At 40.4% G+C, this 27,956-nt stretch overlaps 1 protein-coding gene across 2 annotated transcripts in view; it reads left to right on the forward strand.

Moving 5' to 3' along the window:
- Positions 1-27,956, forward strand: part of DERA (deoxyribose-phosphate aldolase) — a 118,474-nt gene that overhangs the window by 49,844 nt on the left and 40,674 nt on the right. For both annotated transcript variants that reach the window (XM_027541436.1, XM_027541437.1), the window contains exon 6: positions 12,619-12,747. In XM_027541436.1, the coding sequence (XP_027397237.1) occupies positions 12,619-12,747 (129 nt within the window). The remainder of the gene's footprint in view (positions 1-12,618; positions 12,748-27,956) is intronic.

Below are 27,956 nucleotides of genomic sequence, written 5' to 3' on the forward strand. Positions count from 1 at the left end.
AGTTTCCCTTGGACTGCAAGGAGATCCAACCAGTCCATCCTAAAGGAGATCAGTCCTGGGTGTTCATTGGAAGGACTGAAGTTGAAGCTGAAACTCCAGTACTTTGGCCATCTGATGCAAAGAGCTGACTCTTTTGAAAAGACCCTGATGCTGGGAAAGATTGAGGGCAGGAGGAGAAGGGGACGACAGAGGATGAGATGGTTGGATGGCATCACTGATGCAATGGACATGGGTTTGGGTGGAGTCTGGGAGTTGGTGATGGACAGGGAGGCCTGGCGTGCTGTGGTTCATGGGGTCACAAAGAGTTGGACACGACTGAGCAACTGAACTGAACTGATTGATTAGTTTCACTTAAGCAAACATTCAAAGTCAGTGAATCTGGGCTTCCCTGGTGGCTCAGTGGTAAAGAATCCACCTGCCAATGCAGGCAACAGGGGTTTGATCCCTGATCTGGGAAGATTCCATGCCATGGAGCAACTAAGCCCATGGGCTACAACTACTGAGCCTGTGCCCTAGAGCTTGGGAGCCGTAACTACTGAGCCCGTGTGCCCTAGAACCCAAGCTTCGCAACAGGAGAAGCCACCACAGTGAGAAGCCCTCCCACTGCAACTAGAGAGTAGCCCCTGCTTGCCATGACTAGATAAAAGCCAGTGTAGCGACTAAGACCCAGCACAGCCTAAAAAAATCAGTGAATCTTCACCATAGCAGAGAATCCAGCCATTTTAGAAATCCATTAAAATATTTTCATTTCCCTGACTTTATTTACTTGTTCTATTAAATACAGCTTATTTATGTCTAGGTCATTCATAACGGTTGTATCAGTGATTACAGGCACCTCATTTGATTTGGCTTTGCTCTATTGCACTTCACAGATTTTTACAAACTGAAGGTTTGGGGCAACCTTGAGTTGAACAAGTCTATAGGCACTGTTTTCCCAACAGCATTAGTTCACTTCATGTCTCTGGGTCACATTTTGGAAATTCTTACATTATTTCAAACTTTTTCATTATTATTATTATATGATGGTGATCTATGACCAGTAGTCTTTGATGTTACTGTTACACAAGGATTGTGACTTACTGAAGGCTCAGATGATGGTTAGCATTTTTTAGCAGTACAGTATTTCTTCCTTTAAGGTACGTACACTGTTTCATTCAGACATAATGCTACTGTACACCTAATACACTACAGTGTAGCATAAGCATAACTTTGCATGCACTGGGAAACCAAAAATGTCACGTGACTCATTTTATTCCATTACTTGGTTTATTGTGATGGTTTGAAACTGAACCAAAGTATCACTGAGGTCAGCCTGTGTATTATTCTGGAACACAGTGATGCTCTCAGGGGCTGAAGTCTGGGAGATGACTTGCCCCATAGCTAATGGCCCCATAGCTGATGGTCCCGTAGCTGATGGCTCCATAGCTAATGGTCCAGGCTGCTGTGCCTTTTTTTTAGACTTCATGTATCTTTTTACTGAAACATCTTTGCTATTTGTTGTTGTGCCTGGTCCTTTGCTATTAGGCTTTTTACTGTCAGCTCGTTTCACTGTCCTTCCCTCACTCCTTTCCATCTGGGCAGAGAAATGGACACCATCTAACTTATTGCTCGTGACAGTTGTTCTGACTGGGTAAGATGTGGAATGTCTTGCTGGTTCTCAGACCTTCTCATGTTATTTGCCTCAGCTCCCTGCCTCACAGAATCCAGGACATCCCCCAATTATGTGTACTGTCAGAATTGGGGGCTGGATTTAGGGAGGAGTAGGGTCTACACTGAAAGTCACTCCAGATCATTTGGATTCCACATTCCACACCCCCCCCCCCCGCCCCCACCCTGCCGCCCAGCCATCCCATATATTCCTAAGGAGAAGCATTAACTTGGAGCAACTTTTTTTTTTTTTTTTAAACATGCTTCTAGTTCTTGATTCTGTATAGTTTAGGCATGCGTGCTCAGTTGTGTCTGACTCTGCGACCCTGTGGACTGTAGCCACCAGGATCCTCTGTCCATGGGATTCTCCAGGCAAGAATACTGGAGTGGGTTGCCATTTCCTCCTCCAGGGGATCTTCCTGCATCTCTTGCATCTCTTGCATTGGCAGGCGGGTTCTTTACCACTGGTACCACTTGGGAATTAGGTGCTGCATAATTGAAGCATTATTGAATTTGCATATTCATTAATTAATACAAATCATATTTCCCATGTGTTTGTTGTTTATTGAGCCTGGTTCTGCAGTTGGCTGTAAACAGGAGGCTTAAGGAACAGTGTTACTCTGTTGAGTTTAGCCAGAAAGACATCTACTTCTGTGCTCTTGGGAGGCTAGTTCTCCTCTCCCTGAGAAGACTGTGCCTTAGGTGAAGAGAGTAGTTATCCTGTGCTGGACCCAGAGAGAGGTGGAGTCAGCCAGCCAGATGAGCCAACCATCATTGGAGTCACAGTCAGGCCCAGAAAGTACCCAGGACAAATATACTGTGGAGTAAGAAGGGTGGGGTGCTTCCCAGGTGGCGCTAGAGGTAAAGAACCCACCTGCCATTGCAGGAGATATGAGACAGGAGGTTTGATCCCTGATTTGGGCAGATCCCCTGGAGGGGGGCATGGCAACCCACTCAGTATGCTTGCCTGGAGATTCCCATGGACAGAGAAGTAATTCATAGCATCGTAAAGAGTAGGACACAACTGAAGCGACTTAGCATGCACGCAAGCAAGAAGGTGGGGGATTGCTCCAGGAGACTGGAAATCTTAGGGTCTTTGCAAGGTCTTTGCATTAGACAAACCCTGGTTGGAATCCTGGTGCTATTGTTAGTAGCTGTTTGCTCTCAGATAAATCACTTAGCCTCTCTGTACCTTCTGTTCCTTTTCTGTAAAACAGGCATAGTGGCATCTGCTTCATGGGGTTATATTAGTGATAGAGATTAAATTAGATGATGTCCATAAATTGGTCATCCTCTTGCTTGGCCCAGATGAATCTCTCCATGCCCACTGTGGTTTCCTCTCTCTCCCCCTCCTCCTGAGGAAGGTAGTATGTTGCCAAGGGAAGTAACGACATAGCAGAAGCATCGAGTTGATGAAGAAGAATTCTAAAGACGTAGGTTTTAGTATTTATCATTTAGCTAATTTACACCTGGTCAGTGAGCACTTCTCTTCTGTCTGCCTCCCTCCATTTAAATAAGCGACCAGGGACTTCCCTGGCGGTCCGGTGGTTAAGACTGTGCTTCCAAGCTTCCAGTACAGGGGACGCTAGTTCAGTCCCTAGTTGGGGAGCTAAGATACCACATGCTGTGCAGTGGGGCCAAAAAATCAACTAATAAATTAAGTTACTAGTGAGGGGATAAGACATAAGGGTTTTCTATGGGTGTTCCCAGCTATAATGGCCTGTGATTTTGTATTTGGTGGTGTTCCTTGTCTGTGTGTAATATTCCCATGATAAGTCCTTGTAATACGGCATTTTTTAATGATGATATTGAGGTTGACACCTCAGTTGCATTCCTTAAACAGTTCTTTGAAGAAAGAATTCACCAGAAGAGGTTCATCACATCATAAATCTTATTGAGCAGGTTTTGAAAATTAAATGCATTCCATGCTCTGTAAATATACAGAGGTTTTCAATTTTTTAAAACTTTTTTATGACCTCTCTCTGCTGCATATATTTACCTAATATATTACCAGTGACATGGAGAGACTATTAGATTCAAGCATCTTCTAGGACCTAGAGCTGGTGTTAACTAGTTTTTGAAAACCCATTCCACACTGAAGCATGAGCAGGTAGTGGGGGTTTAGCCACTAAGTCGTATCCGACTCTTGAGACCCTGTGGACTATAGCCCGCCAGGCTCCTCTGTCCATGGGATTCCCCAGGCATGAATATTGCAGGGGATTGCCATTTCCTTCTCCAGGGGATCTTCCTGGCCCAGGGATAGAACCAGCATCTCCTGTATTGCAGGCAGTCTCCTGCATTGCAGGTGGATTCTTTACCTACTGACTCACCAGGGGCTCCCTGGTGACTCCAAAGGTGGCTGCGTCTGGGATATTTTTCCAGCATTATGTGTTCAGAATCACATCTGGGATTATCGTTTGTCTTCTGTATCCACAGCCTCACATGCCTTATACACTGCTCAGTTCCATTGTTTTGCAGTTGTTTATTATTTTTTTCTTTTACTTGTTTGTTTATTCAGCTGCGTTGTCTTAGTGGCAGTGTGGGATCTTTGTTGAGGTGCACAGAGTGTGTCTAGTTATGACCTGTGCACTTAGTTGCTCCAAGCCATGTGGGATCTTAATCTTAGTTCCCCAACCAGGAATCATACCCTCATTCCTTACATTGCAAGGCAGATTCTTAACCACTGGACCACCAGGGAAGTCCCTACCCTGTTCAGTTCTTCAGCTCTCTTAAACTTGGTTTGTGGAGTATATGCTTCAGGATTCTCAGGAGCTTTAGGATGGTACAATTTATTTTTCTTATTTGCTTAGTTTTACAAAAGAAGGGTGGTAGAAAGACTATCTCCTAAAAGAAGTTAGGGTTTTTCTTTGTTTTGTAGAGCTGTTAATCATAATATCTTATGAGAAAAGCAATCTCTAAATCTATAGACACTTTTTTGGGGAGGAATCACATAATCTATAACCTGGGCTTTCTGTTTTGAGGGTTGTTTATAACAGAAACCCTCTGGAGATACTTACGACTGCTGTATGCTTTTATGGTTTTTGTTTTTATGCTATGATTCTTCAAAACTTCAAATACTATTGACAAAAATGTGTGTGTTTTATCTCTTGTAGGTTGTTATTTTACTACCTAGTGTTTTAGCTCATCTCTGTTTTAGTCTTTCAAGATTAATTAGTTGCCTTAGTGGATGAAAACTGTTCTTGAACATTCTGTGACTTTCTTAGATTAGAAGGTTGCTGTGTAATTTTATATTAAGTGTTTTACTGTACATATAATTATCTTAAGAGTGATTTTCAGGCCACTCTTGCACAGTGTTGAACATCTTTCTGGTACTCAAAAAATAATTGCTTAGATATGTTCGTTAACAATTATTTTTAAGTGCCTTTGAATAGCAGGAAATATAAAGGGAAATCTACTTTATGGCTTTTAGATGGGCGATACAGTCTTTAAACACTTGGGTTCTTAACTTCAATCATAATTTCTATACACGAAAGCTTTACTAACAGTTTTCTGTGTCTATGTGCTTTTGTGCTCAGTCTCTCAGTCGTGTCCAATTCTTGGCAACCCCACGGGCTGTAGCCTGCCAGGCTTCTCTGTCCATGGGATTTCCCAGGAAAGAATACTGCAGTATTGGCAGAAATGGCAGTTTCCTCTTCCAGGGGATTTTCCAGACCCAGGGTTCGAACCTGTGTCTCCTGCATTGACAGGCAGATTCTTTACCACTGAGCCATTTGGCTAGCCCTTTTCTAAGTCTACAGTAGTACTTTTTCCAGAAAGCTTAACAGGTTGCCAGCAGCCTCAAGATGAAGAATCTGTTTTCCTTTTAGGTAGGAGCTGGAGAGGAAGAAGAGACTTTTAGACGGACAAAAGTTGAATTCTTGAGATGCAAGTTCCTGCTGGCACAGGGAGCCAGCGGCCACCTTGTTTTGGATGCTCTTTAAAACCAATGCAGCTCTTTAAAACCTCCGTCCCCTTGGGTCAGCATCCGAGCCTTTCCCAGAGTGGCTGAATTATCTAAATCCTACCATGGACCACTCCACTGGCTCAGCCCCACTTGTTTCTCCCGCTGGCAGGGACAAGCAGAAGGTCAGGTTATGACCTCCATGTCTTCTCCTCAGTGCGGCAGCAGTAGGAGGGACAAGGGGGGACAGACAGGAGACCACGCCTCTGCTGGTTGTGCCGTTGTATTGATTAAGCATCTGCAATGTAATCCATCTTGGGTTTCTAGTACACCCACTTTTGCTACTCCTGAAAACCTCATTATAAGTCAAAACATTTATTATCAGGTTTCTTAATGTGACATCACTCTGCCAGCCACCGCTCTGGTGTGTGCATTTTGTTAAATTTTGCATTATTCTGAGTAATTTGAGTAAAAGTCGTGGTATTTGAATTCCATTTTCATTTGTCAGTCATCTTTTATAATAGCTTTCCAAATTATTATTTTTCTGATACATGCAAGAATTGTTCTTTTTTTTTTAAATGGGGAATTTTCAGTTTCTGTAATGTTTGAATTTTTAACAGTGAATGTGTATTATGAGAATGTGAGCAGAAAAATTAATAAATGCTTTAGGGAACAAGGTCATGATATATTCAGAGATTTAACCATAAAGGGGTATACTGAAGTATTGTTTTTAAGAGCAAATAATGTGAAACTTTGACTATCCAGTAATAGATGGTTGAATACATTGTTTATGACCATGCAGTGGAAGATTATGCAGCCATTAAAAATTGTTCTACAGACATGAATTTGGAAAGATGTCTATGATATACCAAAGGGAAGAAAAGCAGGTTACAAAATAATATGTACCGTATATAATCACACATTAAAAAAAAAAAAAAAACAGTAGAATAGTTGGTAGGTTCAAAAGCCCTCCCGTGAGAAAACTACCTGGATGCTAAATAAACTATCAACAGTATAGCAAATGTATCTTTTTTAACTTTTATTTTTTAATAATTTACAACTTACAGAAAGTTTACAAAAATAGCACACAAAACTCCCATTTATTCTTCACTCAGATTCCCCAGTTATAAAATTCTACCCCATTAAAATTTTTGCCTTCCCTCTTTCTCTCTCTGTCTATACATGTATGCAGAGAGAGATAAATAGATATAGATATATTTTTTCTGAATTATTTGAGATTAAGTTGCTGACCTATTGATATATTACTATTAAGTACTTCAGTGTGAATTTCCTAAAAACAAGGACACTCATATGAAGCCACAGTAAACCATCAAAATCAGGAAATTAACATTATTGTCATTAATGTTACCATTAAATCTCCTGCATCTTCTGCACTGGCAGGCAGATTCTTTACCACTGAGCCACCTGGGAAGCTCACATGTCTCTTTAGGCTTCTTCAATCGGGAATAGTCCTCAATCTTTTCTCGTGTTTGAAGAATTGAGGTCTATTTTGTCAAGTGTACCTTAGTCTGGGTGTGTTAAATGTTTTTTCATGGTTAGATTCACATTAGGTTTTTTTTTTTTTTCCCATAACATTAGGTATTTTTGATAGGACCACCCTAAAGTTTTGCTCTGTTCTTCTCAATGTCCTCTGCTTTCAGGAGTCCCGAAATGTTGATCTGTTCCATGATTGATGGTGTTACACTTTTACTTGGCTAAGATGGTTTCTGTCAAGTTTCTCCATTGTAAAATTAATAAATATTTTGTATTTTAGTAAGTATTTAACATCCACTATGAATGGAGATATGGTTAATATTCTGTTCTTCATCTAACTTTTACTCAGTAGTTTTAAGTGTTCATTGGTAATTCTTCAGTTATACTCTGATAGTTGGCAAATGGTGATTTTTTCTGATTCCATCATTTCTTTTATACTCATTAGTTAGCATTACCTTCTTCTCCCTCCCTTTCTTCTTCTCTTCAAGAACTCATAGATGCCTGTTTTTTTCCAATTGGTTATAATCCATTACTATCATTATTTATTATGGTACTCAAATTGTCCCAGATTTGGCAGATGGGAGCTGCTTCAAATTAGCTCCTCTGCCCTTTTGACATGTTTTTGTTATTCTTTAAGACCTTCTTTACATTTATTTGGGCTTCCCTGGTGGCTCAGACGGTAAAGCGTCTGCCTGCAATGCGGGAGACCCGGGTTCGATTCCTGGGTTGAGAAGATCCCCTGGGGAAGGAAATGGCAACCCGAGTGGGGTTTCCAGCACTCTTGTCTGGAAAATCCCATGGACAGAGGAACCTGATAGGCTACAGTCCATGGGGTCGCAGAGTCGGACACGACCGAGCAACTTCACTTTCACTTTCACTTCACTTCAGTTCAGTTCAGTTCAGTCGCTCAGTCGTGTCCGACTCTTTGCGACCCCATGAATCGCAGCACTCCAGGCCTCCCTGTCCATCACCAACTCCCGGAGTTCACCCAGACTCACGTCCATCGAGTCAGTGATGCCATCCAGCCATCTCATCCTCTGTCGTCCCCTTCTCCTCCTGCCCCCAATCCCTCCCAGCATCAGAGTCTTTTCCAATGAGTCAACTCTTCGCATGAGGTGGCCAAAGTACTGGAGTTTCAGCTTTAGCATCATTCCTTCCAAAGAAATCCCAGGGCTGATCTCCTTCAGAATGGACTGGTTGGATACATTTATTTAAAAGATATTTCGGGCATATTTTTAGCTTTCTCTGCCCCAGGGTTGGAATCAGCCACTTTCCCAAGGAGCTTTGCTTGTTTTCCTTGAAGGTTGGTGTTTAGAAACCAAGATCTGGGTGCTACAGGGTGCTCATTGCTACAAGGTTGCTGCTGTTTCCATGCCTTCTCAGGGGACAGATCTACGAAATACATAAATGTATACAATGCACACCTATAAAGATACATACAGCTCTATCTATCCGTGATGTTAGGAAAGATTGAAGGCAAGAGGTGAAGGGAGAGACAGAGGATGAGATGGTTGGATGGCATCACCATCTCAATGGACATGAGTTTGAGCAAGCTCCGGGAGATAGTGAGAACAGGGAAGTCTGGTGTGCTGCAGTCTATGGGGTCGCGAAGAGCCGGACACAACTGGGCGACTGAACAACAACAGTAATAAGTTAGACATCTCTTCTGGTGCCCCAAAGAGGTTGTATCTTACGTTCTTTAGGAAATGTGGATCATATTGTCCTCTGCTTTTTGTTTATCTGTTTATTTATAACTGCACTGGGTCTTCGTTGTTGCACATAGGCTTTCTCTAGTTGTGACGAGTCGGGGGCTATCCTTTGGTGCTGCCCGCAGTCTTCTCATATAAATCCAGGCTGTCAGAGCACCCACACTATTGTCCATTATACCATACTTCCCAGTGTAGATGTGTTATACTGGAGTCATAGATTGAAGACTAATAAACCAATTCTGATGATCCCATGGACTGCACCCTGCCAGGCTCTTCTGTCCATGGAATTCTCCAGGCAAAAATACTGGAGTGGGTTGCCATGCCCATCTTCAGGGGATCTTCCCGACCCAGGGATCGAACCTGGGTCTTCCACATTGCAGGCAGATTCCTTCCTGTCTGAGCCACCAGGGAAGCCCCATGGTTAAGCTGAAAAGGGGTTTATTATTTATTATTAGGAGGATCTGGGGTAGCTTACTGAATCAGTGGGAAGCTGAGAAGCAGGCTTGGAACACAAGCAGGACCATGAAGACTGGGGAGCAGAGAATAAGCCAGATGTGTCACAGAAAGAGTTTGGTTACAAGACCAGTGCTGTTGCTGCTGCCACTGGCCAGCGTGGGTACCATGCTGGCTGGTGACCACCCTGGACTCTTGGATCTGCTGCCATTGCTGGTGTTGCATTACTGATGAAAATCTCTAACTGTCCTTCATCTTTGTATCACTCAGTAAAATTCAAAGGATTATGTAGAAGCATTCCTTTGATGGAGCCCAGACCTCACTTTGGGCTTCCCAGCTGGTGCTTGTGGTGAAGAATCTGCCGGTCAGTGCAGGAGACAGAAGAGGCTCGGGTTTAGTCCCTGACTTAGGAAGATCTCTAGAGGAGGGCATGGCAACCCACTCCAGTATTCTTGCCTGGAGAATCTCATGGACAGAGGAGCCTGGTGGGCTACAGTACATAGGGTTGCAAAGAGTTGGACACAACTGAAGCAACTTAGCACAGAACACACAGACTGCATTTTAAAAAGAGCAGATTTGGTATGCTTTCTGATTTAACTGTCCTGGTAGACTCTGGGCAGAATGGTAACAGAAACAAATAACAGCTTTCCCAGTGTTGATCTTTAAAGATGTAAGATACTTTTTCAGTTAACCTTGATCCTGTTATGTGATGAAACAGGTCAGTAACATAATTTAAGGAATTGGCAATTAAAGAATTAGAAGGCACTTGTTGCATATTGGTTAAATCCAGTGAAACTCAGAGTGACCATTTTTGGTTCATTCTGTTTGGGTCATGGATTAAAAAGCAAGAATTCCAGGTGGCTGATAACTGAGTCATAAAATACATCTGGGTTTTCTGGTTAATTTTAACTGTAGGTAAAGAACTTCAGTGGATATTAAAGGATAATATATTTTAGAAAAAGGCTGGTGATTTTGCTTGTAAATATGCTCAGGATCAGTGTTTTAAGAATTTTGTTATACAGGCCAAAGTTCCCTTTCACAAATGCTGTAACAAAATATTTTCATGCCTTATCTGATGGCTCACTGAATGTAAGCGGTAATGCATATAACAAAATTTCAGTGTAGTACAAAAAGTTGGGTCAGGCCATGAACCAAGCTTTGGCTTTTATCAACACTTAGTGGAAATTCATTTTACTAGAATTCTGAACTTAATGATTAAACTTTTTGAATGCTTACAATAAGCCAGGTGATGCACAAAGTTTTATGTGTGTGTATACCTATCTATTTGTATATATCTTATCTTTTAATCCTCAAATAACCTACAAAATAAATATTATTATTGATAGTTTAAGGCTAGAACTGAGGCTGGGAGAAATAACTTGCCTAAGGTCACACAGAAAGTGTTGGAGTTGAGTTTTAAATCCACATTTGTTTGACCCTTGAGATTGCTCATTGTACTAGGAAGAAAAATCCTTAATTAGATCACAACTCATCTCCAGATTATCATTCTTGAATATTTAGCTCAAGAGGTTTCCTTGTCACTAGTTCTTAGAGGACAGCTTTCTATTTTCAAGAACTGTCATTCCATCCAAGATTCAGTCTCTGAGTTAAAAGAATATAAATTGTTACTCCACATCGTCTTTCGCTGTTTGTCCTAGTCTTGCACATTGTTGGATGTGTGGGTGATATGATTTTCTCATGGTTTAGGTGCGACACGCAGGGTAAGGTGGGCAGTGTGGCATCTCAGGTCATTTCTGATACTCACAACTACTGACTGTTAGGAATTTGTAAAAATATTCCGCCCTTTCTAGAAAAAACCGTGGGTACCTCTTGGGAGCAACAAACATTGTTCTTTCCCATGCATCTTGTGATAGAATCCTTGGTGCTGCAAGTGAAGTTTGGGTTTTCTAAAATTGAGAAGACAAGTTTTGTTCCATCTTTATCTTTCATGGTTTGGGGACTTGCCTGGTTGTCCAGTGGTTAGGACTCCATGCTTCCCCTTCAGGGGGCGTGGGTTCCATCCCTGGTTGGGGAACTAAGATCTTGCATGCTGTCTGGCATGGCGCGTATCACCCCTCAAAAATAAAAACACCAAAAACTTGAGTGGTTTGACTTAGTTTTCTGACTCAAGACTGGTTTTTAGTCTTTTATAAGTACTTTAGAAAACCTGTGGATTATACAACTCTCATTTTAGCATTGAAAATGCTTCTCCTAACCCTAATGTTTATTATTACCCTAATCCTGGTAGTGTAGCAATAACTGAAGTTCAGGAAATGAGATGTAGCCACCCTGATGCAGGGTAAGGGCTTGGTGTTATTGGTAATAGACAGTCTTAAATAATTTTTCAGAATTTTAATACTCATTATACTATACTGATTTTGCTTGCTAATATTCTGTTACTTTGAATATGAAATGTTTCCCCCTCAATTTAATTTTATTGGGTATAATGGGCTTTGAGGGTATATATGTGTGTATGTGTATAAAATATATATATATTTTCAATTCAGGTGCTTTATGAGTGCTATATGGAGCTCTAGAAGGCAAATGTGGTACTGGGGTCAGAGGTTAATAGATTCAAAGCTGCATCTCTGAATTCCTCCACAGCTGAATTTGTGTACATACACCCATCACTCCCTGTCTAGGCTCAACGCTTTTTAGTCTGATATATCAGTGGCGCTAGTGGTAAAGAACCTGCCTGCCAATGCAGGAGATGTAAGAGACACAGATTTGATCCCTGGGTTGGGATGATCCCCTGGAGGAGGGCACAACAACCCACTCCAGTATTCTTGCCTGGAGAATCCCACAGACAGAGGAGCCTGGCAGGCTATGGTCCATAGGGTTGCAGAGTCAGACATGACTGAAGTGACTTAGCACACATGCATGCATAGACAAATACCCTGGCAGAGAGTGGGGCAAAATGTTATGTCTTTATTTTCATTAGCAGAGCTCTCAGGAAAGGCCTGCTTTATATTCCAACAGGAGAACTTATTATATGTGAATGGGAGAATTCAAAAGGACTGGAGGATTTTTTTTTCTTTAGTTTGCAAAGTGATACACCCCTGTATATGTCCTAGATGAATTTCTTTTTTTCTCCTAAGTAACCATCCTATGGAAGCAGTAGAAATTATTTGTAATTTGCATGTCTTTATAATGATACTTTAAAAGCTCTGTGGCTTGGAACCTGGGGCCAGGGCATAGAAACTGTTTCATGGTTGCAAATGAAGGAGTTCCTTAGAACAGGAGGGGAACTGCAACAGAATGCTTGAGGCAATATTAAATTGGGGTGATTTTTTAGAAAGTGACAAATGGTTTATGTTTCCTAAGTCTGAGATGGGTTCTACCAGTTCTAAATGGCTGCCAAGTTATGTTATCACTTGCCGGCTTTGTAACGGCCTCAATTATTTCCTTCCTCAGCCCTGTATGATGAGATTCGTCAGTTTCGCAAGGCCTGTGGGGAGGCTCATCTCAAAACCATCTTAGCCACAGGAGAACTTGGATCTCTCACCAACGTCTATAAAGCCAGTATGATAGCCATGATGGCAGGTAAGCGTTTTATGTTGAAATGATGGTATATATTGAATGGATGCTTTTAAGAGAAATTGGTAAGACAAAGCATTTGGCTATTAACTGAAAGTGCTAACCACTTGCGGAAAAGGCAATGGCAACCCACTCCAGTACTCTTGCCTGGCAAATCCCATGGATGGAAGAGCCAGGTGGGCTGCAGTCCATGGGGTCGCTAAGAGTCGGACATGACTGAGCGACTTCACTTTCACTTTTCACTTTCATGCATTGGAGAAGGAAATGGCAACCCACTCCAGTGTTCTTGCCTGGAGAGTCCCAGGGACAGGGGAGCCTGCTGGGCTGCTGTCTGTGGGGTCACACAGAGTTGGACACGACTGAAGTGACTTAGCAGCAGCAGCAGCTAACCACTTGGAGGTTTTTTTTTTTTTTTTTTTTTTTGTGGGAGGGGTCAGCTATTTTATGAATACACGTGCAGTGGGAAATGGTCACAAACTTGGCTTTCTTCCACGTTTTTGCGTGGCGTTTCATCACTGCATTATCCTTGTAAGGCAGTAGATGGCTCTCTTGTTAGTGAATTGCCTTCTGCGTTAGTCTTTGATTATTCATTCATCAACATATGTTAGACAGGAATTTCTTTGACTCTGACTTATTCCTCTCTGTGAATTTAAGTGTTTGATTTTTTTCAGACATCCATATCCGTCCTGTCTAAGGCAGCCTGAGCTTTTGTCTGTGTTTTATTTTTTTTCTTCTTAAATTTAGGGCAGTGTCATTGTTTTGTTTTTTGGTTGTTTTTGAAATGTAGCTTGACTCAGTCTTTGTTTTCACAAACAGCAGGTCTAGCTATTCATACACCCAAGCTTGACACTGATTGCTTTTTCTCACCTTCATAGGAATCAGGGAATCAGTCTTGAGAGTTTTGTTTTTCGCTGTATTTCATACATTCTTTCCATCCTGTGTGCTGCTATCTTAGGCCACTGTCATTCCCCACATGGATCACTTCAACGGTCTTCTAACTAGTTTCCCAGTCTCTGCTTCTGTCCCCTTTCAATCTGTTCTCCACACTGTTGCCAGAATGATCTCTCAGGAATGCTAATTGGGTTGTGGTACTGCTTGTTTAAAATCCTTCGGTGGCGGCCCTTCGTTTTCAAGATACAATATAAATTCCTTCAGCTTGGCTTTGATAAAGGTCCTTCCCAAGACCCTGCCTGAGCCTCCGCGGCCGCCTCCTTTTCATATGTGGGGCTCCATGGAGTTACCTGCTGTGCCCTGCAGGTGGCGCAGGATCTTCTGTTGTGCACAGACTGTAGCTCTGGCTCAGGGGCTCAGTAGTTGCGGCATCATGCTGGCTTTCTTAGAGAAGGCAATGGCAACCCACTCCAGTACTCTTGCCTGGAAAATCCCATGGATAGAGGAGCCTGGTAGGCTGCAGTTCATGGGGTCGCTAGGAGTTGGACACGACTGAGCGACTTCACTTTCACTTTTTACTTTCATGCATTGGAGAAGGAAATGGCAACCCACTCCAGTGTTCTTGCCTGGAGAGTCGCAGGGACGGGGGAGCCTGGTGGGCTGTGGTCTATGGGGTCGCACAGAGTCAGACATGACTGAAGCGACTTAGCAGCAGCTGGCTTTCTGGTTGTGGCACATGGGCTCCAGAGTGCACAGCTCAGTAGTTGCTCCCCCTGGGCTTAGTTGCTCTGCAGCATGTGAGATCTTAGTTCCCCAACCAGGGATCAGACCCTCATCCCCTGCATTGCAACGTGGATTATTAACCACTGGACCACCAGGGAAATCCTCCCCATAGAGGTTTATTGAAACCTCTGTCAGATAACTTACTATACCATGATGGAGTGTTGCATCTTTAGCTGCCCTACTAGTGGCTCCATGTTTGGATGAATATACGTGACTTCTCGTTTCTTAAATTTGGGCCTCTATTGCAGTCACCCTCTAGATTTTTCTACTCATGTACTTTTCATTAAAGACTCTCTCAGACCTAGCGTGGTTCCCTGGAATTGTACTGAAAATTAGCTGACCAGGCATTAATGAAGCTGTTGCTCTGGTTTGCTGCTGTATCCAAAAGATCTCTGCTCTGCTTATTTTATTTAGAGTGAAATCTCTGAAAACCTAAGGATAGGGAAGAATGGAACATTGTGACGAATGGGTCATCAGTTATATTGGTATTCCAAAGGTCCTCAATGATAGAAGATGCTGGAACCCTCAGGAGCCTGGGGAAAGCCCATTGGAGTCTTAGGTAGACAGGTAGCCTCCCTTTTCATGCTCCTAGAAACAGGACCAGGGACTTAGCCCAGAATGGCGTGATCCAGGTCACAGTGAAAGTGTATTCATTCTGGGTGAGCAAGCCAACCCTGTACCTATTGCTTAAAAAAAGGAACATTATTAGGTCCTCATGCTCGGACACGTCTGTTCCACCCTCCACTCCACCCTTTGCATCCACAGACAGAAATGTGACTGGAAACATGCCGTCACCTGTCTCTTCCTTTTGGCTCGTATCCCTGTCCATCTTGTTTATCTCCTTCAGTTTTTCATCTGATCAGTGTCTGATACTGTGAGTGATGGAACTAGTATTTGTGATGTGCTTTACTAGATACTTCAAAATTATGTTCCTTCACCTTCACACCAGCCCTGTAGCTGATGAAGAAACTTAAGATGGAGGGACTTGCCTAGGGTCCCAAAGCTAACTGAACATGTAAGTCATTATTTGAATCCAAGTGTTCTGGCTTCACGTGTATTGCTTTTTCAGTTTTAACTCACCTGTCTCCCAAGGCACTGTGCCAGACCTTATCATGAATTAAAGACAGTCTTTGTGAGATGTATATGAAAGCATCTAGCACTTCCTGACCCACAGGTTTTACTTCTCATTCTGTTACAGAGCTATATAATAGAAATGAAGTAGTTTTTGAAAATTTTTTTAAATGAAACATGTGGACTGCCTTCACATTTCATCCTGTTTTTGTATTATCTAAAAACTCTTTCTGTTTTCTTCAAAATCAGCTTTATTGAAGTAAATTTATATCCAATAAAGTTCAAGTGTTAACATGTACCATATGAGTTTTGACAATTTGTATATTCCATCTTCCCAGAAACAGCCTTTGTTCCCCTTTGATGTCAGTTCCACTCTTTTTAACCTTCTGCTCCAGGTGCAATAACTGGTCTGATTTTATCACCATGGATTAGCTTTGCCAGTTTTAGAACATTATACTTATACAGTATGTACTCCTCCGTGTTTTTTCACCTACATGCCCTGAGGTGTAATACCTGTGAGATCCATTCATGTCATTCTGTGTATAAGAAGTTTGCTTGCTTGTTTTTCATTGTACAAATATAGGAGTTGCTGAATTTATTGATATAAGGTGCTTAGAATAGTCTCTTCCTAGTCTGATGTCTGTAGGGTCCGTAGTTACATCTCTTTTTTTATTCCCAGTATCAACCATTTTTGTTTTCTTTCCTGTTGTTGTTGTTCTTTGTTTTGTTTTGGTAGAAAATATAGTCTTGCTAGGGATCTGCCAGTTTTATTACTCTTTTCGAAGAACCAATATTTTGCTTTTTTTGCCTTATCATTCAGTTAAAAATGTTTTTTAATGTTTCTAGTTGTTTAGAATGTTATTGGAGTGTTATTTAGTATGAAATGTTTAATTTCTAAATATTTTATGTTTCTATGGATATCATTATTACTGACTTAAAATTTAAAATTCTTTTATGCTCAGAGAATACCCATTTTAAGAATCTTTTGCCTTTTGTAATTAATGAGATTTATTTTATACCCCATTTTATGGTGTATTTAAGTATCTGCTTCAAGTGCACTGAAAAATGTGTCATTTCTTTGCCAATGTCAGTCGTAATGTTCTGTAAATGTCAATTAACTCAAGTTGGTTGGTCACATTTTTTAGATCTGATTTTGTTTCGTTTTATTTTGGTCTACTTGTTCTATCAATTTATTAATATCAAAGATTTCTGATCACTGATCACCATAACAAATATAATAGTAATGAACACTTTTGAAACATTTTAAGAATTACCAAAACATGGCACAGAGACTTGAAATGGTACTGATAGACTTACTTGATGAAGGGTTGCCGCAAACCTTCAATTTATAGAAAATGCAGTATCTGTAAAGTGTAATAATGCAAAGCACAATAAAATGAGGCATACCTATATTCCTCTTTACACTTCATTTGTCACAAATATAAAAACCTTAGAGCAGTTCCATTTACACCCTCATTAGTCCCCAGAATTATTTTACTGTTCTTCTTCTACCTGTTTATAAACCCCTCCTCAAAGTGATGTGATTTTTAATAGTCATTTGTCTTTTAAGAAAATTAAAAGAAGAAACCTAGGTAAAACCAGTCTTTTGCATGTCATTTCTTTATCTCTTATTCTTCTTGTAGTCTGCTGGTAATTAGTTCTCTCAGATTTTGTTCATTGGAAAATATCTTTCTTCACCTCCATGTTTCAAGGGTGGTTTGCTGAATATAGAGTTTTACGTTACAGTTTTATTTCTATTTCAGTATTAACCTTATCATTCCATTTCTTGGAATTCTGTTTCTTCCTGTTTTCCTGTAAGTAATGTTTCATTTTACTCTGGCTGTGACCACAAATATTTCTCTTTATTTTTCACTAATTTGACTATGATGTGCCTAAGTGTGGTTTTCTTCATATTCATCCTTCCTTGGAGTTTATTGAGCTTCTTGGATTTGTAGGTTGTTGTTTTAGACATTTAAAAAAATATTTTTTCAAATATATTTTCTTCCCCGGTCTTTTTTTCCTTCTGGGACCCAAGTTCCTGAGTGTTAGATATTGTCCACAGCTTCCTGGGGCCTGTTAACTTCAATTTTAATCTCCCCTCAAACCTCCAGCCCCCTTTTTCTGAATGGCTAATATACGTGGATCTTTCTTCAAGTTCATTGACCTTTATTTTCTGCCTTAAATTTACTTTTATTCCCATCCACTGAAATTTGTGCTGATGAAAATTTTTAGTTTTAGAATCCATTTGTTATTTTTTAGAATTTTAATTTTTCTAGTCTTTTCCAATTTTTTTCATTCATTGAGATCATATTTTCTTTAAAATTCTTGAACATATTTGTAATAGCTGATTAAAAGTCCTTATCTGCTCGTTTGTATATCTGAATTACCTTAAGGTCTTTATCTTGAGCTGCCAGTTTCCCGATGCCTAAAAATAGTTGCCTTATATATTTTGTTCAGTTGTACAGTTATTTATATAACTATTTCTAGCAGGAGGGCAAGTCTCATAACATGTATTCTATCATGGCTAGAATTCTTCATGGCTCTTGTTTTCCCATCAATTTAGCATCAAAAATCTTGAAAGAAGTTTGTCATTTACATTCATAATAATTTTTATCTTATAATTTTGATAACCATTTCTATTATTATAAACCCAATTCTCTAAAGAGAGAGAGGTAAAAATATATATAACTATGTTAGTCTGGTGTTATACATCACTGTAAGCAAACAATTGGTTATAAAGAGTGTGTTTACATTTTTGGTGAACTAAGTGATTAGTAGCGTAGTTTTTGGTTTAATCTAGGGCTTCCCTGGTAGCTCAGTTGGTAAAGAATCTGCCTGCAGTGTAGGAGACCCAGGTTTGATCCCTGGGTCGGGAGGATCCCTGGAGAAGGAAATGGTAAACCACTCCAGTATCCTTGCTTGGAAAATTCCATGGACAGAGGAGCCTGGGTTGCAGTCCATGGGTTGCAAAGAGTCGGGCATGACTGAGGAACTAACACTGAGGAATCTTTCAAAATGTTTTAGGGGAAGGAGCCATGGTCATGGGAGTTAGAAGACTTGGACTCTTATTCTGTCTTACAGAATTTGTGACCCTTGAACAAATAAATTCATTTAATTATCAGTTCAAATGAAGTAACACATGTGATTTTGGTGTAGCTGTGTGTGCTAAGTCACTTCAGTCATGTCCAACTCTTTGCGACCCCATAGACGTTAGCCCGCCAACCTCCTCTGTCCCTGTGATTCTCCAGGCAAGAATCCTTCTTTGGAGGATCTTCCCAACCCAGGGATCAAACTCGTGTCCGTTGAGGCTCCTACATTGCAGATGGATTCTTGGCCACTGAGCCACCAGGGAAGCCCTGGTATAGCTGTAGGAGATAAAAGAAACAGCCGGACTCTATTCTGTACTGATCCTAAAGCTTATTGTATTAGTAGAATTGTTTAATGAATCTTACATATGAGCTTGTTTTGCCAGCTTTTGACTCTGTCTTAAAAAAGAAAGTTATAAAAAAAAAATCTGATTCATTGAGAATCATAATTAGATGTGTCATTTTTTTTATGGTATACTTTTTAGATATCGTTGTCATTATTTCTAATTCTTTCATAATGAAAGCTGTAGCAGCCACCTCAGCTCTTCAGCCATGTGTGAGATCACTTATTCAGCAGCCACAGTGATCCACAAAGATCCAAGAACCAAAAAAAAAATAAATAAATAAAATATTTTGAATAGATGAAATATATGTGATATAATCTGTAATATAACAATAATGATAGGTAGCATTTCTTGAGCATTTACTGTGTGACAGGTGCTCTTTAAGGGTTTTATTTGTATTTAATCTTTACAATAACTCTGAGAGGTAGGTATTCTTCTATGGTAAAATAAGAATTAAATTAAATCAGTTAAAAGGGTATCTTTATTGTAGGGACTTCCCTGGTGCTCCAGTGGCTCAGATGCTGCACTCCCAATGCAGGGGGCCCAGATTCAATCCCTAGTCAGGGAACTAGATCCCACGTGCCCCAACTAAAGATCCTGCATGCTGCAACTAAGAAATTGGTAAAAGCAAACAAATAAATAAATAAGACCCCTCTATTTAAAAGGAAAAAAAAAAAAAAAGGTTATCTTTACTGCTGTTTTGTGTGGTCATTATTGCTATTTGTAAATATCCCAGGTATTTCTGTCTTCTTTACATCATTTCCTCTGTCTGTAGTAGCCTTCTCCCCTCCTGATAGCCGTTTTTAAAGATTTAAGTGAAATTTTCATACTCTGTCAGATTTCTCTATGATCTTTTAAAGGCAAAACTAATTGTTCATACTATCCTCCTCCTTGGATAATTATAAATACCAGTAGCATTTATCATATAGTATCATCATCAGTTGTTTTACCTGTTAGGGGTATGTGTGTATGTGTGTGTATATATATATAGTTATATATACATTGTGTGTGTGTGTCTGTGTGTATGTATAAAACTATGAACCTCCTTGAGGCCAACGAGGTTCTTATCTTACTTATCTGTATTCTTCTGTGATTGCTACCATGTCTGACATCTAGGACAGCCTAAGGAAATATTGTGGAATATACAAATGAATCAATGAGAAAGACAGAGATAAAGAAAAGTGAAAACAGGCAAAATGAAATGAGATTAGATTAGATCTAGTTCCTCTTTCCAGATGTGTCACAACTTTGAGGAGTTTGGACATGTGGTTTTGAGAGCAAATTTCTATTTTAATTGAACAAAAAGTTAGAAAAAATATACCTTTGGCAAGGAGATTATGTATACAAAGCATGGCTTGAGCAATCCAAGCATGTGGTATGATGTCTAAAGGGTTTCTTAGGATTCTCAGATAGTTCCAGAGGCAAGGAAAGGACCAAGGAAAAAACGTTTTGCCTTGACTTTTTCATCAGTGAAATGGATCTTGGGACTTCCCTGGTGGTCCAGTGGTTAATAATTCACCTTGCAGTGCAGGGGACTCGGGTTCAATCCCTGGTTAGGGAACTACAATCCCGAATGCCATGGGGCAACTAAGCGCTTTCACAACTACTGAGCCCTTGTGCTACCAGCTAGAGAGTCCGTTTGCTGTGATGAAAGGTCTCACGTGATGCAACAAAGATCCTGTGTGTTGCAGCTAAGACCTGAGGCTGCCAAATAAATAAATAAAGTAATTAATTAAAATAAAATATTTCAAAAAAAAGAGAAAATGGATCTTACTTTTACATTAGTGGAAATGTGGTGAGAGAAATACAAAAAAAGAAGACGATGAAGTAGGAGTAAACAGTTTGAAGGGAATATAATCAGGGAAGAGAAACGAGCACCATATTTTTTTCATCAAACAATCCAAGAACAAGGTGATAGGAAGTAAGATAGAAAGGGAAACATGCTTATAGAAAAGAGAAGTCGAAAGCAGGTCATCTACTGCTCAGGGATTTCCGCCCAGCAAATGCACACATTAAGAATAACGCCAGATTGTAGGCATGTGGCTTTATCTTTCAGTAGCCTGGACTGTTCACACACACGCAACAGCTAACAAGCTCTGCTCTGAAGTTATGCTAGACCTTATCTTTGGAAATAATGCAGGCATGATAAATAAGGCTGGAGTAGAAAAGCACTAAAGATGCAATCATAATGTCATCAGGTTTGAATTGCTGATGAAGATCTGTGGGAAGAGTACAAACATAAAAATATGGGGCTTGAGAAAAGCAGACCTTGAAGGGAATGCGAAATGAGTTTTGAACTTGGCTGGGATTTTGTAACATATAGGAAATCAAAAATGAAAAAAGTAGGAACCAGGGGAGGGAATACTCAAAATGCAACCCAATAAGATCAAAGTAATACAGAAACAATGAGATGAAGCTGAGAAAAAGAGAAGAAAATAGAAGGGAAGCCATTAAATAAATAAAAAAGGGAGGAAACAGTGGGAAATTTGCTGTGACTGAAGGAAACCAAAACCCTAAAAAAAAAAAAAAAATGCTGTGATTAATAGCAAATTAACATCTAAGACTTTTTTAAAAGTTAAAAAAAATTTAAATATGAGTCAATCCTAGTATAAATGACAGTATAGATTTATTTTTCCAAAGACTGTCATAAGTCACACTGAGTCCTTCATCTTAGGCTGCAAATCTTTGTATCCTGAAGGAGTATTGATCCAGATGGCACGTCCAGACCCCTGTGGTGTTCCAGCCTGTTTTTTTTTTTTTTTAAAATAAGATCTTGCCTTTCATAGGAAAAGCATTTAATTTATGAAAAAGTTTGCTTCAGTTGAAAGTTTATCACTGTGGAAAGTATAAGAATACACATGGGTATTAGGTTAAAAAGTAAAGATTTTAAAGTGTAGATTTATTTACAGTTCCTTAAACCAGCCCTGAAAATTAAACCATTTATAGAGTAAAAACTAATTAACTTGCCATCTTATTCAAGGCCCCAAGCAAAAATTTCAGAACGTTTACCTTAGCCCACCCATACCCTCCCCATCCTTTGTGAGTGTAAAATAAAAAACTCCGCAGAAGAGAGGACTTTCCATGTTTGCTGGCCTCCCAGCAGGGCAGGAACTCCTGATGGTGCATTTTGGTCCATGCATGTCATTTTTTAAAACAGGTTAAGTCTATTTAAGCATAAAGCATTTTCTGTGCCTCCTCATGGCTAGACTTCTAGGGGGGAGGGGCAGGGAAGGAATAGCTTCCAAGCTTAGTTTTTTATGTGGTGTATACTAGTCTGTGTAAAATTTTACTATGTGAAATTAAAAAAAAAAGTAACCCACCTTATTCCAAAAGCGTATAACTGCCTTTTACAGACCTGGCTTGCTAAGAGAAATCCCCCCGGCAGAAAGACTTGCACATAGTCAGTGCCTAGAAAATGCTACTTTATGGGATAGGTCATCAGGTACAAGGACATCAAAATATACAATTGTAAACAACACATATAAAACTCATTTTTAAAAAGAGATCTATATTTTTCTCAGCAGAAGAAGTAGGGATTTTTTTTTTTCTTAGTGGAATTCTGGTTTATGACTTGGAGGTGAGACCCATAGGTGGTTGCTTGTGTCTCTGAGATTGTTATTCATTTGTCTTTATTTCCTAACATGTTGATTTTTGTTATTTGTCATATGGTATCTGTGCCAGTTACTCATCTATTAGCAAACTCATAAATGCTGTGGAATTGAAATCCTCGAATGGGCCCCTTAGTCCTTTGCATTGGGGAGATACTTGATATACATATTTGGGGTTTCCCTGGTGGCTCAGTGGTAAATAATCTGTCTACAGTGCAAGAGATGTGGGTTTGATCCCTGGGTCAGTTGGGAAGATCCCCTGGAGGAGGAAATGGCAGCCCACTCCAGTATTCTTGCCTGGGAAATCCCATGGACAGAGGAGCCTGGCAGGCTTTAGTCCATGGGGTCATAAGAGGCAGACATGACTTAGCAACTAAACCACCACCGTACATATTTGTTGAATCATTTCATGAGCAAAGGTTAATAAATCTTGTGGAGTAGTTCACCAAATTCTTTTTGCAGTTGTCCTAAAGCAAAGTAGGGGAGGTACCTTCTCAGCATTGAGTGGCTTGGAGACCTGAGGCTTGGAGGTTAGGTAACTAGACTGAGGCCACACATGGAGGACAGAGCAGAATTCTGAAGGACTCAACCCCAGATTCCATACTTTAGTCACTGCGTCATCCTGCTCTCTGTCCCGCCATCAATCTAGATTATGAAAGATAAGTTTAAGCTACGTTTGACCTTTGGAGGCCCAGAGGTATTTCTCGAGTCCCTGAATGAGATTTATATGTTGAACGGTACTTTTCTATGGAGGACAAGAAAAATAAGACAATAGAGAGAGAATGTTTGGAGAAAAACTCTAGGGGGTAAGTGAGTGAGTTAGTTGCTCAGTTGTGTTTGACTCTTTTTGACCTCATGGACTGTAACCCACCAGACTCTTCTGTCCATGGGATTATTCAGGCAAGAATACTTGAGTGGGTTGCCATTTTCTTCTCCAAGGGATCTTTCCAACCCAGGGATCAAACCAGGGTTTCCTGCATTGCAGGCAGATCCTTACCATCTGAGCCACCAAGGAATCCCCTAGAGGATGGTAGACATGAAGGAGTCATGTGAGGGCAAACCCAGAGCCCCACCCATGATAGACCCACAGCAAATCCTTGTTGAAATGAAAGGGAAGATTGCAAGAGAACCCTGAGCTCAAGTAGCTTCCACTGTATCTGCCTGCTCTGCTGATGGTCCTGTGATGATGCATGTGCAGGTCATGAATATCAACGGCCACTTTCGTTCTGTACAAGGTTCTAGCTTCGTTTTAGATTCTCTTCCTTGGGGGTGCCCAGGGAGCAGCTCACAGGCAGAAGTTGAAGTAGACCTTTTTCTTGTCTACCTGAGGAAGGATGAGGAGAGAGGTCAAGGCTGAGGGCCGTATGAGAATGAAGGAGCAGAGAGATACGATGAAAGGGTGTGAGGATGGAAATGGTACTGGAGCATGTGTAGAAGGATGGCCGAGCATGGGATGAGGGAAGTTGAAACATCCTCATGCAGAGTGATTGAAAGGAAAGGGGACATCTTATTTGGGAAGAATGTGAGCATTGGGGTTGTGATATTGTGTTCACATGCTTTTATGCACGCATATACACAACAAGTGGAGAAGGCAATGGCAACCCACTCCAGTACTCTTGCCTGGAAAATCCCATGGACAGAGGAGCCTGGTAGGCTGCAGTCCATAGGGTCATGAAGAGTCAGACAAGACTGAGCAACTTCACTTTCACTTTTCACTGTAATGCATTGAAGAAGGAAATGGCAACCCATTCCAGTGTTCTTGCCTGGAAAATCCCAGGGACAGGGGAGCCTGGTGGGCTGCCATCTGTGGGGTCACACAGAGTCAGACATGACTGAAGTGACTTAGCAGCAGCAGCAGCATACACAACAAGGCACGAAAAGACATGATTGTTGTCTATTACCCAAGGACAGAGGACTGGCACCTTACTTTTAGAAGATATAGAAAGATGGATTTCAGCCCAGTATAAAGCAGAGTTTTGATAAAGTCCAAGTTTTCTGGAATTTGCATGGCCACGTCAGGAAGTAGGAGGTATTCAAAGAACCAGCTGGGATGACAGCCCATTGGAGCCAGTATTAGATACGTGATACTCAGCGACCATTGGGGTACTTTCTGCTTTGGAGGTAAATATGATCCTGAAAGAAGAAACATTGTATATGATCCTTTGAATCTAAATGTTAAATATGATCCTTTGGCTCTAAGTGTTAAATGTGATTCTTCAGTGTTGAGCCTGATACTAAAGGAGAAAAATATTTTACATGCCTGCACACATACACACAGGTTGTGTATGTATGAAATTTCTGGGTAGACTTAAATCCAGGATAGACAGGGCCTGCAAATACGGGATTAATGGGAAAAGAGGGAGGGTATTGGTTTTCTAAACTGTACCCTAAGAAAGTACCAAGAACTGGGTACTTTAAAACAACGGATGTTTCTTCTCACAGTTCTGGAGGGCAGAAGTCTGAAATTAAGGCTGTGTCCACAGGGCCCTCTCCTTCTGAAATCTGTAGCAGAGAATCCTTTCTTGCTAGAAAGCTTCTGTTGTTTGCTGGCAATACTTGGGATGCTTTGTGTGTGTGTATTAGTCATTCAGTCGTGTCCAGCTCTTTGTGACCCCATGGACTATATATAGCTGGCCAAGCTCTTCTGTCCAAGGATTCCTCTAGGCAAGAATACTGGAGTGGGTAGCCATTCCCTTCTCCGGGGATCTTCCTGACCCAAGGATCGAACCTGAGTCTCCTGTATTGCAGATAAATTCTTTACTGTCTGAGCCACCAGAGAAGCCTTGGCTTATATTAATAGATGAGTTACTCTCATCTCTGCCTCCTTTGTCACATGGTCATCTTCCTGTGCATTTCTGTCTCTTCTAAGGACATCCATCATGTAATAGCCCAGTTTACATAGTAAGACTTTATTTTTACCTAACTGGTTGCAATTGAAATGACAGTATTTTCAAATAGGTCACTTTCTGAGGTTCTGGGGATTGGAACTTCAACATGCCTTTTTAGGGAGCACAATTGAACCCATAACAAAGAGAAGCAGCGTTCTTGCCCTATGGTTCTCTTGTTTCCTGTAAAGACCTGAAGAAGTTTTGAGAAAAATACATTGAGTCAAACCAGCAAACTTAAATTCAGGTACAAAAGATTGATTTTTCCCCTCTAAGCAGTGTTGGATGGCTTTGTGGATAGGGGAAATCTAGTAGATATTAAATATTTTTATCTGCAAAAAGCATTTGGTAAGGTTCTCAATAGGAGATTAATGGCTAAAATAAAGAATGAAGCATTAGGAGATAAATTTGCTTATGAGCGAGAGACAGAGACTAACAGTAGAAGGAAATACTTTTTAGATTGGAAAGGAGTGACATACAGCACTAGCCAGGAATCAGTTTTGGGACCTATGGGTTTTTCACTTTATTTTTATTGGACTTTGTAATAAAAATACAGATCTTCAAACAGTCCAAGACAGAGTGAGTAATACTACAAGCATCAGTAATCAAAAGTTATTCTCTATCATAAACTAAATGACTGATAATAAATACTGACATGAGACTACACAGTGTACCATAATATTATAAAATGGAGCAAGCGATTCTCCTGTGTTCTCTTTTCTTCTGCAAGGGTGAATATTTCTTTATTTGTTTTTCACAAAATATTTGCAGGTTTCTCGGTTTACTTTATAATCCAAATCAATGAAAAAAATATTTTTTTAAACTTGGAAAGATGTGTTAACTAAGAGAAAAATTGGTCAAAGCAAGACAAAGGTTATATTGCTGTCCTTAGAATAAAGAAATTAGGGACCCTGTGTGTTAAATTTCTCAGTAAGCTACTGAATAAAAAAGACTTCGGGAGTGAGGGGGCATCATTGAAATCATCAGCTTACTCTGCAGTCATGGCTTTAATGGAAGCTTATGCAAAAAAAGGCATTGTTAGAATGATAAAGCTATATATCTGAGGGAGTGAAATATAGTGTGGGGATTTTTTTCTTTTCCTTTTTAAAAGTTTTAATTTAATGGCTCTAAAAAACCTGTAAAATTAAGTAATTGTACATGTAACTTTTGTCTTCCCAGGAACTAGTTAAGTATGTGGGAAGAATACTTTTCAAATTGGAATGTTGCCTGCAACTCCTTCTGTCTCAGTTACTAAAAGGTCTTTGCAGATTTCTGTCTGTTTTTTCTTGATTTGTACATCGTCAGATAAGCCAAGAGGAATAGAGCAACTAAACACTCAAAAATTAACTCATAAAAATTCCAAATGTTTTGAAAACTGGAAAGAATAAGAGAAACTTATAGAATATAGAGAAACTTTTGTTCATCTCAAAGCTTTCATTTTATTAGGTACGAAAACCAAGATTCAGACAAGTCAGATTCATGAGGAAATTACCCCAGAACAAATGAGTCAAAACACAGTCTAGGTTCTCCACCCAGTTTGCAAATTAGAATTTCCTGAAGAGCTTCTTCCATAAACTGTTGAAAAGATCCTACCACCCAGAGATTCTGATGTTAACCATCTTGAATGGGGGCATTTGAATGAGTACTTTAAAAAACTCCCTTCGTGTGTCTACTGTGTAGGCAGGAATGAGGCCTTTGATCTGGAATATAGGTTTCTTGATGATAAGACAAAAGTCCTTTCCACTCATCTTAGTAGTTTAGAAATTATTCAGGGAGAGAATTACAAATTCAAGTGGAAAAGCCTTTAGCAAAGACAGTCCACAGTGAACAAGCTGACTGTTCCAGTAGTTAGTTACCTTACAGAAGGCTCGTTGGGAACTCTGAACCAGTATTCCCGTAGAACAAGATCATGAATTGTTACTTGATCTCCGTGCCAGCCCTGAATGTAGCCGACAGAGTAACTGAAATTTCCCACTGCAACAGCAGTTCTGTAGGTCCTAACCAACACATAACAGTGTTTTATGGAAGGCCCTGAATTTGTATTTCTAATTAGGTCTCTATGAACATTTTCATCCTTTTTTGCTGCCTTGATAATATTGAGGTCCCTCTTCCCTTGATCTGCAAGGTATGAGATTTAGGACTTGAATGGGGACTCCCCGCCCAGGTCCGAGCTGTGCTGGGGAGTGGAAGGAAATGAGAGAGTGAGGGGTGGTAAAAGGGATGGGGTGAAGACAGAGGGGCTGGAGGAGAGACTGGTGGGGAAGAGAAAGGTGAGACTTTCTGTCCTCCTAATACCTAGGGTATTTGTTTCCCTTGAACAGGCTCATCCAGCAGGTATTTTATGAGCATCTAATGTTTATCAGCTGCTGTTCTGGGCATGGAGGGCCACAGTCCATGGGGTCACAGGAGTCACACACAACTCTATTGTTAATAAAACAGGAACAACATTCTGGGCATTGGAAAAGGAGACGACAAGAGAGAGGGGAGAGAAAAATAAGAAGTAGCGCCTTCCCTTTAAATGCTGAGTGTCTCTCAGTCTGGTGAGGA

Source organism: Bos indicus x Bos taurus, chromosome 5, assembly GCF_003369695.1.
Source record: "Bos indicus x Bos taurus breed Angus x Brahman F1 hybrid chromosome 5, Bos_hybrid_MaternalHap_v2.0, whole genome shotgun sequence".
Taxonomy (NCBI): Eukaryota; Metazoa; Chordata; class Mammalia; order Artiodactyla; family Bovidae; genus Bos; species Bos indicus x Bos taurus.